Below are 17,909 nucleotides of genomic sequence, written 5' to 3'. Positions count from 1 at the left end.
TCATTTAGGACAGGTATGCAGAGCAGTATTAGGCTTTTGTTCCATCCCTCCATATAGCATTACTGTCCGTTTCCAATGCCACTCTTTGATATACGCTATTTAATGCAAGGTGAGTGGTGGACATGGTGATAAACCATGACTTGACCTAGGTTTTCACACGGAGTCCATAACCATATCTGAGCATCTGACCGTGACTCTCTGCATTTATTCCTGAGACTTAGCTGACCACTGCAGGGCCTGTTATTTGTATTTTGATAGCCCTGGCTGGTACTGTTAGGAACTGAGTTGCCATTTTGTTAGGTCTAGTATAGATGCATAGTATGAATCAGTCCTTGCCCCAAAGAGCTTACAGTCTAAACCAACAAATCAGAGGACAACAGAAAGGAAGCATTATCCTCTTTTTACAGATGGGACATAGAGGCACAAAGGGTATGGCTACACTGCAATTAAAATCCTGCAGCTGGCCCATGCCAGCTGACTTGGGCTCATGGGGCTCAGGCTGCGAGGCTGTTTAACTGCAGTGTAGATGTCCGGGCTCAGGCTGGAGCCCAGGCTCTAGGACCAACAAGGTGGGAGGATCCCAGAGTTCCAGCTGCAGCGTGAGTCAGCTGGCATGGGCCGGCCGCGGGTGTCTAATTGCAGTGTAGACATACCTAAAGTGATTTGCCCCAGGGTCCCACGTGGTCTGTTGGCTCAGTTGTCTCCCAGGTGGCTTGGGGAGATAGCAAGGTGATGCTGGGTGCGTGTAATCTCCAGTGTAAGATCTACCACTTTATAAGTGAATTTAGTCTACTGAGAATCTTATTTTAAGCTGTCCAGGGACTGCTAGATCTCAGAGGCCAAGGTGCCAAGATTACCAAAGATCTCAACTCAAGGGTGTTTCACCCTTCTACAGCACTCTAACCCCCACTCTCAAGAGCTTTTTGAAAGAAACCACCCACTGAATTCTCAAAAGACACGAAGTCACTGACTCCAGGTTCTGATTCATCAGAGACAGCACATCGTCCACACTGAGCATGAGCTTGGACTGAGTAAGCCCAAGAAAGCAAACCTGCTGCATACACCTATGGCCTAGTTTGATACAGTGCTTTCTCCCTGCTTACACTTCCTGGAGAGGATTTTTGCCTGGAGGAAAAAAAAAAAAAATCACAACAGGAAGCCTGATTTCCATATATGCTTCTGTTATTGACTCAGCAGTGAGCATACAACCAGGTGAACACCAAGGGGGAAATGATGCTTCTGTGTGGGCATTTCCACGGTTAGTCTTTCCTCAAGAGCTACCTGCTTACTCAACATATAGTAACACCCGGCAAACTGGTTCAACTCTCTATCATCAACTAGTCCTGGCTCTGGTCCAGTTAATATCCTGCAGGGATATCTGACAGCCAGCATTCAAAACTATGCTAACAGGCTACAAAAATTCTTACCAGACTAAGGACACTTCTTTTTCTCAGGTCTACTTCAGCCTACACTTGTTCAACAGCTACATCTCAATTACACCCAGTCTTTCTTTAAATGAAAGCCATTCCAGTTATTGAGGCTGGTAGCCCATGCAACCTACCCTGCTGTGTTTTCAAGTGGATTTACACACATACAAGACACCATGTACTCCATGGTGGTGTTGGCATGTAGGCGGTGAAGAGAAATAAAAGAAGCCAGCTCTTAGCGGCTTCAAGAGGGTTGCTGACTCATCTCAGACTGCTGCTGGCTCATGATGTGAGGAAAGATGGTCACAGCAGGGAAAGACTCTAGGTGCACAGTGAATGGTGAATGGAGAGAAAGTAATCAAAGTCAGGGTAGCTTGCATGGGATTTTAGGCATATTTGATCTTGCAGCTTTATGCCTCGTAGAGCACAGAGATACCACACAGAATGGGAACTACAAGTCTGCTTGCAGTAAAGTAGTCAGCATGAACCTTGACCATGCACTCTGATAGTAACTCCTCTCTCCAGGATACCAGCCACGTAAGGTGCTCTGTGTATATGAAGTCGCTGTATATCCTAGACAGGGGGACATTAATGTGTTCACTACTGAAACATCCAGCATGGCAATACTTCTGTTCCACTATCAAAAGACTTTCATGATGAGGTTTGTTCTGCTCCAATGGAAATCTGCGTGCTAACTATTAATGCTCCGTCTTGCTGCTTTGTGCTGGGGATAGGGTGAAAGACAAAGGAGGATGGCTCATACTTATTAAGCCATAATTCAGTTAGCCCATTTATCAACCTGTGGATTCCTTCAGATTTGCCCTATTCAAAATGAAAAGCAGAATGTACATCATTTGCATTTATAGCACATGGATCATCCTGTAGTTACATGAGCTCCTCATCTTCCAGTTGGTAGTGTTTAATAAAAATAGGATTTATTCATCAATATAAACATTCAAAAGAATCTATTCACCCTCTGCTGAAGTGAAGCTACAGCTGAGGTGGAATGCAGTGATTGTTTAGAAGCCAGGACTGGCTTTAGGCACCAGCAAAGCAAGTACATGCTTGGGGTGGCACAATTCCTGGGGCGGCACAATTCCTGGGGCGGCATTCCGGCCACCCCCCCTTTTTTTGTTGTTGCTTGGGCAGTTGTGCTCTCGGAGCTTGGGGTGGCAAAAAACCTAGAGCCGGCCCTGTTAGAAGCACACAGCCAAGTGACTGTACAGCTCAATTTAAGAAGTCTGTTCCAACTGATGCTGCATGAGGTTATTAAGGAACCAGAACATAATTAACCAAATTGGAATTTGGTCAGGACATAAAAGGAAAAACCCTTCTTTTGCAAAAAAGCACCCTGAAATCTTGAGTGACCTCAAGTAGCGAGGGCCTCAAGTTTCCACTGATCTGAAATATGAAACCTCTAAGTAAAGAAACACCCAGGGAAGCCTCAATGTACATATTAAAAGACCCCTTCGTTCTTTTTCACTAAGGAATTGACTTCTGGTAAAATTGGCATCAGGCACTCCAACCAATGTAAGAGTGTTTATACAAGGCGGCTGCCCAGATTTAACTAAATCAATTTCTAAACAGTTAAATTAGGACAGCTGTCTGGGGAAGACAAGGCCTGAGAAACAGGTGAATGTAAGTCAGACAAGGTGGGGGAAGTAGTATTTTGTTTTGGTGGTGAGACACAAGCTTTCAAGCTTACACAGAGCTCTTCTTCGGGTGTTGGCCCTGGTCTACACTACAAACTTAGGCTGGTACAACTACATCGCTCAGGGCTCGCCTACACTTACAGTGCTGCAGGGGCACAGCTGCCCCGCTGTAGTGAGTAGTGAAGATGGTATCTACACCAACCGGAGAAGTTCTTTTGTTGGCGTAGGGACTCGACCTCCCTGAGACGTGGTAGCTACGCTGATGGGAGAAACCCTCCCATGGACATACCACTTTCCACACCAGGGGTTAGGTTGCTGTAACTACATCGCTCAGGGGTGTGGATTTTCCATGCCCCTGAGCGATGTAGTTAAGTTGGTAGCATAAACCAAGCCTTGGGGGTGATATGGTGTTTGTGTCTTGTCTTATTTTTCAGTATGAGTTCAATTGAGTGCATAGTGATTGTCTGGCTTCACCCACCTAATTGCTATTGGGGGATTTAGTGCACTGGATGAGGTACACCACAAGTTGTGATAGGTATGCGCAGGACTCACAGATCTTGAAAGGTGCTGTGGGGTGTGTGTGTTGATTATTGTAGCAGTGGAGATATGCCTGCAGGTTTTGCAGCTGTTGTTCTGGCAGGGTCTGGTGGCACTTTGAGTTGGTGTGTCCTGGTCTGTGGGGAGCTTGCTTGTGATGATGAGCTTGGAGAGGTTGGGGGCTTGTTTGAAGGCCAGAAGAGGGGGCTTAGGGAAGATTTCTTTCAGGATGGGGTCTCCATCGAGTATGGGTTATAGTAGTTTGATGATACCCCGTACGGGTTCCAGTGTGTGTGTGTGTGGGGGTGGGTGACAACTATGGATGTGCAGTTGGAGGAGGTTTTATTTCTGAATTGAAGCACGTTCTCTTGGGATATCTGGATGGCCTGTTGCATGATGTGATCAACCTCTCTGGTTGAGTGTCCCTGTTTGGTGAAGGCGGTTTTGAGTGTGTTTAGGTATATCTCGGACTTTCTCCTTGGAGTGCCTGGCTGTAGATAACAGATTTCTTGGTGCGTTTAGGGTGGTTACTGGATCTATGAAAGCAGATGTGGTGATCGCAGGTTTGTTGTATGTAGCTGTCTGTAGAGTTCCATTGTTGAAGCCTATTGCGGTGTTCAGGAAGTTGATGCTGGTGTGGCAGTGTTCCAGAGAGAGTTGAATGGAAGGGTGGTGGTTGTTGAATCTGTGGTGGAAATCTATGAGGGAGTTTACGTCGCTGGTCCAGAGGATGAAAATAGCATTGACGTCTCTCAGGTATATCACTGGTTTTGTGGAGCATTTGTGAACCTAAGTAGCAGTCAGAGTCACCTGTTCGGAGTTTACCGCCCAACTACATTCAGAGAGTTAAATCACAACAGGGAACAATCCTGCACTGCCTGGGGGATGGACTAGAACCAGATGGCTTAATAGGTCCTTCCCATCTCTAATTTCGATTAATCCCTAAAGTGACTAGATGTCAGTTGTAGAAAACGGAAGACACATTAATCTGGAATTTCAAATTGTGGTGATCAAGAAAAGGATTCAGGCTGAGCTTGTTTTTGCCAGGGAAAGAACACGGAATAAAGCTAACCATGCTGGAAATGCAGTCAGACTGCCGATCACCACTGCACACAGCTTAATCTGCAGCTCTCAAACAATCCAATTCTAGGACTTTGTTGAAGCATGTCATTTAAATCCATGAGGAAATTAAAAGAGGAAGTCTAACCTCATGCCCCAAGTTCTCCCCCCAATGTATTTATGCAAATTACTGTAAGCATTTCTAATCTACGGCCAGGCAAATAACTTAGAGAAAGTGCTTCCTTCCCCTCCCCCACACATGACATCAGTCTACCACAGGTAATGCAATCTTATCACACAACAATACCAAGTGATGTCAAAAGCTTCAGGGCTATTGTTCTGAAGTGTACCTACATTTCCGTTTTTGAAAGAGGAAACTCCATCTTTATTATTTGAAAATAATTATTTTCTAGCAGGAAGGTAAACTCTTAAAGTGCATTGACATCAGCACACATTCTCCAGCAACGTACAATGGAATTTTACAGCAGGAAATAAAAACCAAGGAATGTTTGGAAGTGTTTGTCTGAACAGCCATTAAGGTTTAGTCACTTAAAATATATATATAAAATTAAGCTCTGTATATATGTGTATTGCCAGATTTTTAAGTCTCTTAGTATGCTATGGGAGATTAATGACTTCAAATTTGGTCATTTGCATGTGCAATTACCCAGTTTGGGCAGAGGTGTGAAAATCTGTTCCTTGCAGTGCTATCAATTATAAATGTTAATGTGCCACTGAAATGGATGGGAACAGTTTGCATCTCTTGGAGCATTTCAGGCCAAGACAGAACTGTGTCCATCGTGTCTGGAAGCTTTTCTTCAAAACCACAAAGGACAAACTCTAAAATTCAATAAAGCAGACGCTTTCATTCTGTAGAATCGGAATCTATCACCGAGACTGGTATAAATATATTTAGGAAATGGGACCTGTCTTGCGGGCTGGGTATTTGACACTTTAGAGCTACAGCCTTCTCTGTTGTGGGGGTACAAGTGAAAGTGTCTAGTCACTCTGCCTCATTCTTTAAAGTAATTTTATAAGAGCGGCACACATTCTTTCTAGTAATTCCAGCTTTGAACGGCTACTAAGAGAAGGTCCTCTTACGTACTCCCTTAGGTCCACATTCAAGTCACACAAGCCACTTGCTGATCCCAGCTTATGTTCACAAAAATCTTTCATTTTTATTGTGAAAGTGGTGGACAAGCCTGTATAGGTAGGAAGTCTTTACAGGGATGCTAAACTTTAACAAAAGCTACCGTCAATGGAAGCGTTTTCACTGAAACCTTTTAAAAGTTCCGTTGATTCTAAAAAATCATTTCTCTGCAGCAACACTGCAGCAGTGTGCTAGTCCATGAACTTGACTGTGAGGCAGACTTAATAGAACCGACACTGACTAGCCGATCTTCCGTGCCTAGGCTAAAATATAAAGTGCCAGAGAAAACAAATAGGAACAAGGAAACATTTTCTACATCATCATTAATAGTCTACGTTTGTCAAAAATGTGAGATTTTTAAATGGAATGTTTAGAAGTTTTTAATCTAGCAATGCTTCAACACGACAGCTAAGATTACTCACAAAACAAAAAGGGATGTTAGATGCAAACCCCAGCCCGTCACACAATTTTGTATATTAGGATGAAATCCTGTTACTGACTACAATAGAATATTGTGCTGCCTTTCTGAGATAATACCAGCTGTTATAATACACAGTATCTACCCAGAAAGGACACAAAAGCAATTGAAATCAAACAGCAATGCAGAGATGGTTAACCAAGACCTACTAGGAAAGACAACACTGACCGAGGAGCACTGAAAATTATGAACTCTTCTTGCTGAATGCCAGCTCTGACAGGTTGCAACGGCAAGTGTCTCACAGTTGTGAATCACGCTCAGTTTGCATTGCCTTATTTTGAACCACTTTCTTCCGGGATCAGCCCTATTCTAACACTTTCCAGTTTGCACACTGTGGGTGACCAGATGCAACTGCACTGGTTGGTTCTAAACTCAGAAAGTTATACTATTCTCTAATGCACCCACCACAGAGAGTAACTGTCACGATACAAGTTATTTTCATCTCGGATCACAAACTAGCTCAAGATTTCCATAAACGTACAAATACATTTGTATTTTTTTGGGGTGATACTGATACTGAAAAAACTAGCAGGGATTTTTTTTTTGGAGGGAGTTGTGTGGGAAGCTGGGTGGAGGACTTAATTTTTGGCCCTGCGGTACTGAGAAAATTGATATAAGCAGCAAAAGGACACCAGGAGAAATCTATGGCCAGCAGAATTAAGGTCAATACGGAGTTTTTAAAGATTCTAGGAACTAAAGAATCCTGACAATGGTATTGGGTCATTACTAGATGGAAATGGCAGAATTATCATAATAATACAGAAAAGGCAGAAGTGTTCAATAAATATTTCTGTTCTGTATTTGGAAAAAACCCAGATGATATGGTCATGTCATATACGATGACACTCTTTCCAGTCCACTAGTATCTCGGTAGGATGTTAAACAGCAGCTACACGAGTAAGACATTTTTAAATCAGCAGGTCCAGATAACTTGCATTCAAGGGTTTTAAAAGAGCTGGCTGGGGAGCTTGCTGGACTGTTAATGTTGATTTTCAGTAAGTCTGGAACCAGGGGAAGTGTCAGAAGACTGGAAGAAAGCTAATAATTAAAAAGAGTGAACAGGATAATCTTGTGTAATTATAGGCCTGTCAGCCTGATGTTGATCCCGGGAAAGATAATGGAGCAGGTGACACAGGACTTGATTAATAAAGAATTAAAGAAGGGTAATATAATTAATGCCAGTCAACATGGGTTATGGAAAATGGATTTTGTCAAATTAACTTGATTTCTTTTATGAGATTACAAGTTTGGTTGATAAAGGTAACAGTGCTGATACTTCTGTAAGGCATTTGATTTGATAGTGGATGACATTTTAATTAAAAATTAGAAAGACATAAAATGAACGTGGCACACATTACATGGATTAAAAGTTCGCTAACTGATTGGTCTCAAAACATAACTGTAAATGGGGAGTCATGATTGAACAGGTATTTCTACTGGGGTCCCACAGGGACTGGTTCTTGGACCTACGCTATTTAACATTTATATTAATGACCTGGAAGGAAACAAAATCATCACTGCTCAAGTTTGCAGATGACACAAAAACTGGAGGACTGGTAAACAATGAAGAGGACAGGTCACTGGTACAGCGTAATCTGAATTGCTGGTAAGATGGGGTCAATCAAACAGTATATGTTTTAATACAGTTAAACGTAAAACATCTACATCAGGGAACAAAGAATGTAGGCCATACTTACAGGATGGGAGACTCTATCCTGGGAAGCAGTGACTCTGACAAAGATCTGGGAGTTGTGTTGGATGATCAGCTGAACATGTGTGACACCAGTGTGACACGCTATGGCCAAAAGAGCTACGGCAATCTTTGGATGCATAAAAAGGGGGATCTTGAGAAGGAGCAGAGAGGTTATTTGACCTCTGTATTTGGCACTGGTGTGACTGCTGCTGGAATCCTGTGTCCAGTTCTGGGGTCCAGATTTCAAGAAGGATGTTGATAAATTAGAGAGGGTTCAGAGAAGAGCCACAAGAATGATTAAAGCATTAGAAAACCTGCCTTATAGTGATTAAGCTCCTTAAGTCTATCTATTTAGCTTAACAAAGAGAAGGTTAAGGGGTGACTTGATTTAATATCTAATCAAAGTATTTAATAATGGGCTCTTCAGTCTAGCAGAGAAAGGTATAACATGATCCAATGGCTGGAAGTTGAAGCTAGACAAATTCAGACTGGAAATAAGGTGTGACTATTTTAATGGTGAGAATTATTAACCATTGGAACAATTTACCAACGGTCATGGCAGATTCTCCATCAGTGGCAACTTTTAAATCAATTTTAGAAAAACATCTAATCGCTCTGCTCTAGGAATTATTTTGGGGCAGTTCTCTGACCTGTGCTGTAGAGGAGATCAGACTGGATGATCACAATGGCCCCTTCTGGCGCCCTGGACTTTAAGAGGACATCATTCAATATTCGCTTTTACTATCCATTTTAGAAAAAGGGTTATAACTATCCCCCATGGTGAAGACGGATGTAACGATTCTTAGCAGCATCACCATTCTCAACTACTCCCTTTGCTGGCAGGGGGGCCACTGCCCCAGATTCCAAATACTTAAAGTGTCAGATTTGTTTTTACGTTTCTGGGTATTTGATCTTCAAATCCTCTTCCATCCCTCTCAATTTCCATCTTACATTTTGCTGGTCATAGTTTCTGTTCTATTAACTTCCTTTGGGGAAACTCCTGTGTTAATGCACTGAATGCCATTTACTAGTAATTATAGTTGTCCTTGGTACACCAATGCCAAAGATCCTTAGTATTTCAATAGTTGCATCATGCTTTTGGCATGGTCTCTGTGGAACTGGGCTTTCAGAGCTCTTTAGTCACTAATGAGCCGAGGAGAATTATTCACATTCCAGCTGGAAATGGGAATCTGTTTATTATGCAATGTCCGGCTTCACTGCTGCAGTGCCTGCCAGAGTGCTACCTGATGATTGCCTGCCGGAGGAATTTCATATGAGCTTGGAACGCCAATAGTCTTCAACGTCAAAAAGCCACGTGACAAGGAGGCATTGAATATCAGCAGCCAAGAACTACGAAAGAGGCTGGAATTGCCAACAGGTTGTGATTTAACACATTAGGGAAAGCACAAGAGTCTATAAATAAACTAAGAGCACAGAATTACTTCCCCTATGAGGGAGAGGCATGACAGTTAAAAATGAAGCAATTGCTAAGATGCTACGTATTAAACGTTGTAAACGGTTTACTCAGAGAATAGTAAAATCAGAACTCAGTTCTATAAATAGCGCTGAGTTATTTGTATGTAATGGAGGTAGGGGAGTTGGTTGAATTCTTATTGGGGCAGGTGCTAGGTGCACTACATGCTAGGTGGAGTTTAAAGGGCTGGCAAAAATGTGTAAATAGAGCAAATTTATATAAATATGCTCGTGTTTCAGATTACAGCCACACTTTAAATGTGCATTGCAAACAGCAGCATGTCAAAGCACATTACCGAACTTTGTGTACACTGTAGCAGCATCCACATGGGATGTTACTGCACGGCAAGCTAGTGTGCCGTAGTCACACGCTGGCTTGCCGTGCAGCAATCTCCTGTGTAAAGAATCCCTAGGATTTAACCTGCAGCTTCCTTTATTTTATTTGCTTTCCTGCATTTCTCTTTCTACTGCCAATAAACCCAAACCCTCGTACATGTAACAGAGCGAGTGGATCAAGAGGAGAGTCCAAACAGCAGAAACTAGGGATTTGACTGCTTACATAAGAGTACTTCTAACCTGCAGGAGTCTTCAATTGGAGCATCATCTCCATTGGAAACAAGATAAAGAGATTCTCAGACAGCAGCTTACTGTTAAATATTCCTATTGCTTCACTCCATATCTGTTACCTTATAAAACAGTTATCACCCTTCATTTAAGGGTTTGTGTCAGATTTTCAAGCATTAAATTTTACATCTATGCTATGTGCAACAATGCTAGCGCTGAAAACAGCACAATAGCCACCTCATTTCTAACATTTGGAGAGGTGATTTGTTTTTATTTTTTGTTTTAAACCAACCTACAAAGGAAGCCAAAACAAGTTCCTGTTTGGTTTTCCCCGTAACTTCTGATCGAAGCTTTGCTTGACCTTTATCTATTTCTTGTAATTACTGGCTGAGACAGGAATGGGTATGAACGAGTAGATTTGTCAATCAACAGTTCCTAGAAATAGCAGATATTGAGCCAAAAGCAATCAGATTATTGGAACCGTTTGGATCAGTGTGCTTTGTATCAGATGAAAATAAGGCCAGGAACACACACAGCTTCCCCTGGTGTATTTCTTTATTTATCAGACACAGACCTATCTTGAAGAAATCTGGTTTAGGGAGTTGATATGTAGTTCACAGATCACTGTGAACCAGGAGAGGTTGTTCGCTGGGAAAAATCAAATCCATAAAGCGTGTAAAGATCAAGAAGAGTACCGCAAGACCATGAGCCCAACCTTCCTGCTATGGTGATAGCATCCACTATTCAGACCCATGAACGGTTTTCAGGAGGAGGCGGTTAATTGAATTTAAGGTTGGTGAAGAGTGCCATAGTTATCCCCAGCAAGTCCTTGGGCATCCTACCCCTGACTTGGGGCAGACCTCCCTCTAGTGCCACAGAAGGTAGTTTAGTCTCCATGGCACCATTCAGTCTGTAGTCTCACATCTGTGCCCATGGGCCTGGTCATAAGATCAGTCCCGACAAACGAGACTAACATTGGCATTTTAGAAGTGAGGTAATCAACTTGCATCATGAGTCAAACAATTATAGATAACAAGATCTTGGCCATCACTGACCTAGCGCGGATGTGAACCAGCAGCCTAAGATGAACAAGTGGCAACTGAGGTAATTAAACGGCATATTTATATTCACTACTTCTAACATCTGTGTTTTAACTGCAGTTTTTTACATTAATATAACCATATTGATAACACCCTGGAACACTTAGTATTTATTAGGGATAGCAGAAAGATTCTTAATAAAATGTTTTCCTGTTGGAAAATGGGATTTCATTTAAAAATACATCAAAATTTTCTATCAGGAAAAATCTAAAAGTGTTTCATTTTGGGTTGGGTCGACATTAATCTCTGCACTTACTTGAACCACAGCAGCACTATGTGGGAGTTGTAGTTCTGGGTCACTCATGGTCTCAATTCACCCCTAGAGGCCCAGCTCCTCAGATGGACTAACTCTTCCATGATGCACTGCAGTCTCTATGACTGAGGCACCATTGTGGCTCAGCCACATGTGCATCGCAGGAGATGCAGTTCTGGGTCCCTCAGGCATGCATTTCCCCCATGGGCCTTGCTCCTTGACTACATCTCCCACCCATTTCCCAAATATTTCAACATTTTTTAATTGAAGTTTTACTGAACTTTTAATTTTGCAAAAGGTTTTGATATTTTATTTTTTCTCTGACATAGGATGAAAACAGGTGTTGCAATATCAGAATTTCCCAAGGGATGAAAATTCTATTTTTTTCCCCAATCAGCTCTAATATTTACAGAGAGTGCTTTACAAGTAATCCAAACCCACTTGTGAGTTATTGTAGGCAGTAATTTAGTTGACAGATTGGGAAACAGGAACACAGGAATTCCCATGCAGGATCTAGTACTCTGACTGTGGCTAGCACTAGAGGTTTCAGAGGAAGGTGCAAGAAACCCTGCAACTGGCCGATATGAGTAGCCCCCTCCCCCGCACCAGGAAATCTCATCCTAATTCATAACAGAGATTGGCTTAATCCCTGAAAATTGAGGCTTTACATGCCTTCCAATCCCCTTTCTGTTTTTAGTATTAACTAGAACACTGGATATTTTTGTTATCTATAAAAATGCCCAATCCATCCTGGATTCTTGCCAAGAATCATTTGCCAAGGCCACAGAAGGAGCCGATGTCAATGTTTCCATGTCCTGTGCGCAGCCAGACAGACTTCTGAGAGGCTCACAAAACTTCATTACCACGGCTCTGGATTCCACAGCTCTACACAGTCTAGACTCCTCCCAGGTACACACCAAAGACACCCTGAACACCTCCACCCAGAAGTTCTCTTCTCTATGTACAGCCAGCAATGGTGAACGCCCTTGAAGCTCTAATCTGACGTTGCTTTAGCTCCATTTACATGCTGGCAAAGCATATTCCCCATGGTTAGCGCACATCCCTTGGAACTACTGCTTTTCCCACTTAGGGCAGCAGACGATAGAGATCCAAAGAGCATACATCCCCTCTCCCTGTTTGGTGCGTCTCTGGTTAATCCACAGTTAAAATAGTACCAAACAAAACCACGCATCAGTAGAGGAGCACATACCTCGGTGGCTGCGGTGATCTAGGCTTTGGTTTTTCTTTTTCCTTTTCACGTTCCCTCTCTCTGTCCCGGTCCCGATCTCTGTCCCGGTCTCTGTGTTGTCTGTCTTTTTCATCTCTCTTCACTCGCTCCCTCTCTCTCTCCCACTCTTCTTTCCTTCGCTGGCGTTCCTTGTCACGCTCCCGTTCCCTCTCTCGTTCTCTCTCTCTCTGTCGTCGCTCCCGCTCCCGTTCTCTCTCTCGTTCCCGTTCCCGCTCTCGCTGCCGGTTCTCTCTTTCCCTTTCCCGTTCTCTTTCTCTTTCCTTGTATAAACAAAACAAAAGACATTTTTACATCACTTCCACGGTTACATCTCCTCACTAATGAAAGTGTGAGGTTTTAAAGTCTCAAATTGGAAACAATTATACTAGCTCGCCAAAGTTACAGCAGGGCATCAGGGGGACTAATGGGGTTTGTGTTTGCCATAATGTTTCAGAATAAAGAGACATAAAACACAGCATCAGGTTCATCTAACTTCACTAAAGGCAACAGAGTCATCAAAGATGACCATGGTCCATTACCTAGAAGGCTTCCCTTGAGAAGAAAGTAATATGTATGTGGCTGTTCACCTATCTTAGGGAGAAGATCACTGCATCATGTTGCTACACTGACCCATTAGCAATTCCTGAATTTTGCACATAAGCATAATATAAATAACCGGATGACATAGCACCAAAAATTGCACTGAGGACTGGCCACTTTCAGACTTCCGAGATGTTCAGATTTAGAAAAGTTATTATTTAAGTTTACAGGAAAAAAACAGCTACTGCTGTTCTTCTGTATAACGAATACAGCGGAAAAGCTCAGCGTTGGGCAAAATTAGTTCTCGTTACCAATGCGTCCCACGGCACTGCAGTCTGTGGCCTGGCAACAAGTGCCAATACAGCCTTTGGAATATGGAATGGAAATAAGAACATTTTCAATGAAAACACTCTGAGCTGTCATTCTGCAAGCAAGTCGGCTGCAACAACGTAACAAGGAGATGCCCCCTGGTTTCTAGCAGCAGACCAGTGAAAGCTGCTGTCTCCCTCATCTCAATGCAAAGTGACAGCTGTACGCAATGCCCAATTACAGTAATGGGTATTACATTTCTTAAATACCCATTTATCCTGGTGAGAGTCTACTTGTGTACATAACACACACACACACACACACGCAAATCCATCCTTTTTTTTCTGTCCCAGTGGACAATGCTCATGCAGACTGGTCTTCATTCAAATCCCTCTTTTAGACTCACTTCTTTGCAAGGCCCCCAAATACTATCCCCATCTGTCAAATGCCTTCTCCACCCCCAGATGTAAATGACAAAGGATATCGAACTAACACATTCAGATGGGGGTTGTGCCACTGAGTTCTGCCTTATCGAAAAGACAGAGTGTGAACTCAGCAGGACAGGGCCAGTATATTTGTCTTGTACAGTACTCTGCACATTGCCAGAACTTAGATAAATAATTAATGATTGAATCGTTTTAGAGATTAAGGAAATGTCTTGTCTACACAGTCTGCCAAAAGAGGAAAAAAATCTAATGCCAACATACTTCCTATATTATAATTTAAACCAAACGTATGTGAAATACCTGGAGGAAGAGAGAATGCAAAGCTCAGGAAAGGGTGCATGTTACCTTACTTACTCTGTAGTTACGATATGGGTCTGGGTCTGTGTATTGTACCCGAAAGTTCTCATATTGCCCACCACGCCAGAACCGTTCTATTTCATAGTCATAATAGGGATCTGTATAGGAATCAAGCCTACATTGAGAAAAGGGAGAAGATTAAATAGGTAAATATCATCTGCACATTAGGAAAATTGTTGCATTTATAAATGAAAATGCTAAGCATATTGACAGGGAAAAATATTCAGAGATTAACTTATATGTATCTGGGAAGAGGTTCAGAAAGCTTCTAAATATTACAGTAAAACAAAACTTAGAAAAGCATGTTCTCATAAACATACATAACTCCACAGGTCAAATTCTGCTCTCAGTTCAATTGGGGTGAATCTAGAGTAACTTCATTTGATTTCTACAAAGGTTATTTCGTATATTTATGTTGGTGTAACAGAGCACACTTCCCACCCCACCCCATTTAGGGTTTAGCATATTTTCTCCTCAGTGCACATGTGCAGCTCCCATCAAGGGAGGTTACCCAGGGACATGGAAAGTAGAACAGACCCTGGAGTCTCCTACGGCTGTGTCCGCAGATGTGATGTGTCTATGACACTTATGCTTGTTCCTGGTACGTTCAGGTTGGCAGAGCTTTCTAGTGAGAGAAAAATATGCCACACGCAGACATTTTTCTTATGGGGCAAAGAGTCTAAAAGCCACCAGTCTTGTAGTATGCAAAGCGTCCTCCGTTAGAACAGCTTTACTAATACTACCTGGTATCTTTATGGCATGTACCCAATAACAACTAATCCTTGCAAATCAGATGGCAGGTAGCCAGTATTATACTTATTTTACAGATGAGAAAATGGGTACAGAGTTCACTTCAGGGGGAATTCTGTGCCACTGTGCACGCGCAGAATTTATGGTCCCCTGCAAATTTTCTTTTTTCTTTTCAGAAAACACAATCTGCTAGGGAGGTGCTGCAATTACACCTTTCATACACCAGCGGCTGCTGTGGCACCAGAAAAAAGGGCAGCTGACTCAGGGCCAGAGCAGCCAGCCATGGAAAGAGAGGAGGAGAGGCCGCTTTCCGCAGGGCCAGGTGAGGTGGCGCGGCAGGGGGAGAAGAGACAGACAGCACAGGACACACGGGGCTGCTGGGGGTCATATAGACTGGAGTTCAGAAGGGAGTGGGGGAGACAGATTGGGGCATGGGCACAGGAGCTAGTGGGTGACAGAATTGAGCCAGGGACTGAACAGGAGTGCAGATGCACAGTCACATAGTAAAAGGGGGGAGAGGAGTGGCTGAGTGGGAGTGCATGGGTACTGGACAGATGTGCCTGACTGAATGGGAGAGGCCAGGGGGAGGCTCCCCACCTCCCTAACAATTCCTCCTCCCCTGTCCCCCTTTCTCCCAGCCACACCCAAAAACCTTCCAGGTTCACTCCCAGACTCCTGCCCAGCAATTACTTCCCTCTCCCTCAGCTCCTCTGTTACCCCGAACCCCCCCAGCCTTTGCACTGCTTCTGTGGGGCGCAGGAAATACAGTTCTGTACTGTACTTTAAATGAATTATTTCTAAAAGTTCTGTTATAATATGCCTAGTAAGGAATCTATTTGTTAAAAAATATTTCTTAAATCTTTTTTGCTGTTACAGACATACATGCTGACAGATATTTTGCAATAAATCATAAAAATAATCGAAACTGACGTGATTATATTGTGTTATTTTGGCAAATAAGACACACAGAATTTTAACATATTATACACCGAATTTTAAATTTTTTAGTGCCGAATTCCCCCAGGCATAAGGGTTCAAGTAACTTCCAAGGCCACAGGAGTCAGTGGCAAAGCCAACATTAGAAATCAAGAGCTCCTGTCTTCCAATCCCATATTCAGTTCAGTAGCCCGTCCTGAAAGATAGGAAGGGTAACAGCACCACCACCACCCCTCCGTAGAATATAAGTGGCCAAAAAGCTAGGGCAGAGTGAGATCTGAGTGCTATCCTGGGTGCCAAGTTATTATATGTATTTATTTCAACACTTTCACATAGCCTAAGATTTTCACTTTTCTGCCTGAAGATGCTGATGACTTATAATACAGCTCCAAATTACAGGTACCAGGTACTGAATTCAGTTCTAGATTCTTGCACCGCTAGCAGAGAACAGGTTCAGTGACTCCTGGTGTCCGGGAACAGAATTTTAAAGGGAAAAATTGACTTTTTAACCCAGCCCCACCCCATTGTTCTCCACTCCCTTCCCTGTAAGGTATCCCTGTAAGGTATTTATGTAAAGTTGTAGTTATAGAAACATACACCATTGTTTTGCCTTCTAGGTGTATTTATAAAATTAAGGACATAACTTCAAATTTTATAATCTGCTGCCAACAGGTGGCAGTATCCAAAAATGAAATATACACAAACAATTGATCAGCTGCAGCCAACCTTGTGACAATCGCCTGTAGCCTAGGAAATTTGAAAAAGTGAAACGAAAATAAGGGAACATTTTCATTTTCTTACAGAAAATGTTGGTACAGTATTGAAATCAGCAAACCACCACTTACCCATAGTTAACATTTTCTTTGACGTCCACCTCCCTATAATTTTTCAAAAGAGAAAAAAAAAATTCATGAACTATTTAGCCATCTTTGAATGTCACAAAACAATCAAGCTATCAACATGATGATCCAAATATTCAATAGTTAGGATTTGCTGCGATATGTTACTTTGCTCTTGCAATGATTAAGGGCTTAAAAATTGCTGACATTTTCCAAGTTAAATTTAATGGCTCAATATACAAAGATTACTAAGGAGAAAAAGTTATGTCCTATATCAATCTGGTTAGACAGAACTGTTCCTCTTGAATTTCCTGAATGAATTGGATGATCACTTTTTCAGCACTCAATTCATTATAGTTTTATGAATTCTGTTCAACTCTGCTGCACACAAGTAAAAGGTTAAACTAACTATTTAAGGAGAGTACAAGTGCCTAGCAAAATGGGGCACTGTTCTTGATGGGGTCTCTGCTGAGTACTACTTCAATTCTGTAAAATAATAACCTGAATATTTGTAGGTTTAAGAGGACAGGTTTTACACAATGTTAAAACCCAGGCAGAAACTATCAATCCAGGCTTTGACTACGTAGATATTTAAGAATCTGTAATACCGGCGTTGTAGTTAACCTGTTAATAATATTAGGGACAACATGTACTGGTTACGTGTGAAAGTTTTTCAGAATCAAATAGAGGGGCATGGATCAGTTGTTCATGTTGTGCACCCTGTCAGTACCCGTCCTGGGCCGGGGAACCTAATGATCCAACCAGCGGACCAAATTTGGTGATGAATCCTGGTCACATGCCAGTTGAGGAATGTTGCAGATATGCTAAGATAAGAATCAAATAAAAGCAGGTTACAGAATGACTGACGTTAGCTTTTACTGTATATAGGGAGTTACTGTTCTGCAACCACCTGCAGAATTGGGTGCATGGTCCCTCTCATGGTGAAAATGTGGAAAAGGAATTATGTTTAATTACAGGGCAAATCTGCACCTAACAACCAACCAGTTTCATTTGCCCCTCTTATGTTTTCATTTCCTCCACAGTCAAAGTAGCTGCAACCAAGGCTTGGCAAATGCTTTCTTGTATGGGGGGTGTGTGTGTGTGGTGTCTACACACAC

The 17,909-nt window shown here is 42.4% G+C and overlaps 1 protein-coding gene across 11 annotated transcripts in view; it reads right to left on the bottom strand.

The window, feature by feature from the left end:
• Positions 1 to 17,909, bottom strand: part of ZC3H18 (zinc finger CCCH-type containing 18) — a 59,211-nt gene that overhangs the window by 16,468 nt on the left and 24,834 nt on the right. For 6 of the 11 annotated variants that reach the window (XM_043526187.1, XM_043526186.1, XM_037877576.2 and 3 more), the window contains exons 7-9: positions 16,798 to 16,830; positions 14,264 to 14,381; positions 12,597 to 12,895 (exon numbers count right to left, since the gene is read on the bottom strand). In XM_043526187.1, the coding sequence (XP_043382122.1) occupies positions 12,597 to 12,895; positions 14,264 to 14,381; positions 16,798 to 16,830 (450 nt within the window). Of the gene's footprint in view, positions 1 to 12,596; positions 12,896 to 14,254; positions 14,382 to 16,797; positions 16,831 to 17,909 lie in introns of all 11 variants that reach the window. The other 5 variants (XM_037877574.2, XM_043526189.1, XM_037877575.2 and 2 more) reach the window with 1 other exon arrangement.

This window comes from Chelonia mydas, chromosome 12, assembly GCF_015237465.2.
Source record: "Chelonia mydas isolate rCheMyd1 chromosome 12, rCheMyd1.pri.v2, whole genome shotgun sequence".
Lineage (NCBI taxonomy): Eukaryota > Metazoa > Chordata > Testudines > Cheloniidae > Chelonia > Chelonia mydas.
The sequence above is the reverse complement of the archived record's forward strand: the minus strand, read 5'-3'. Positions and strand labels throughout refer to the sequence as shown.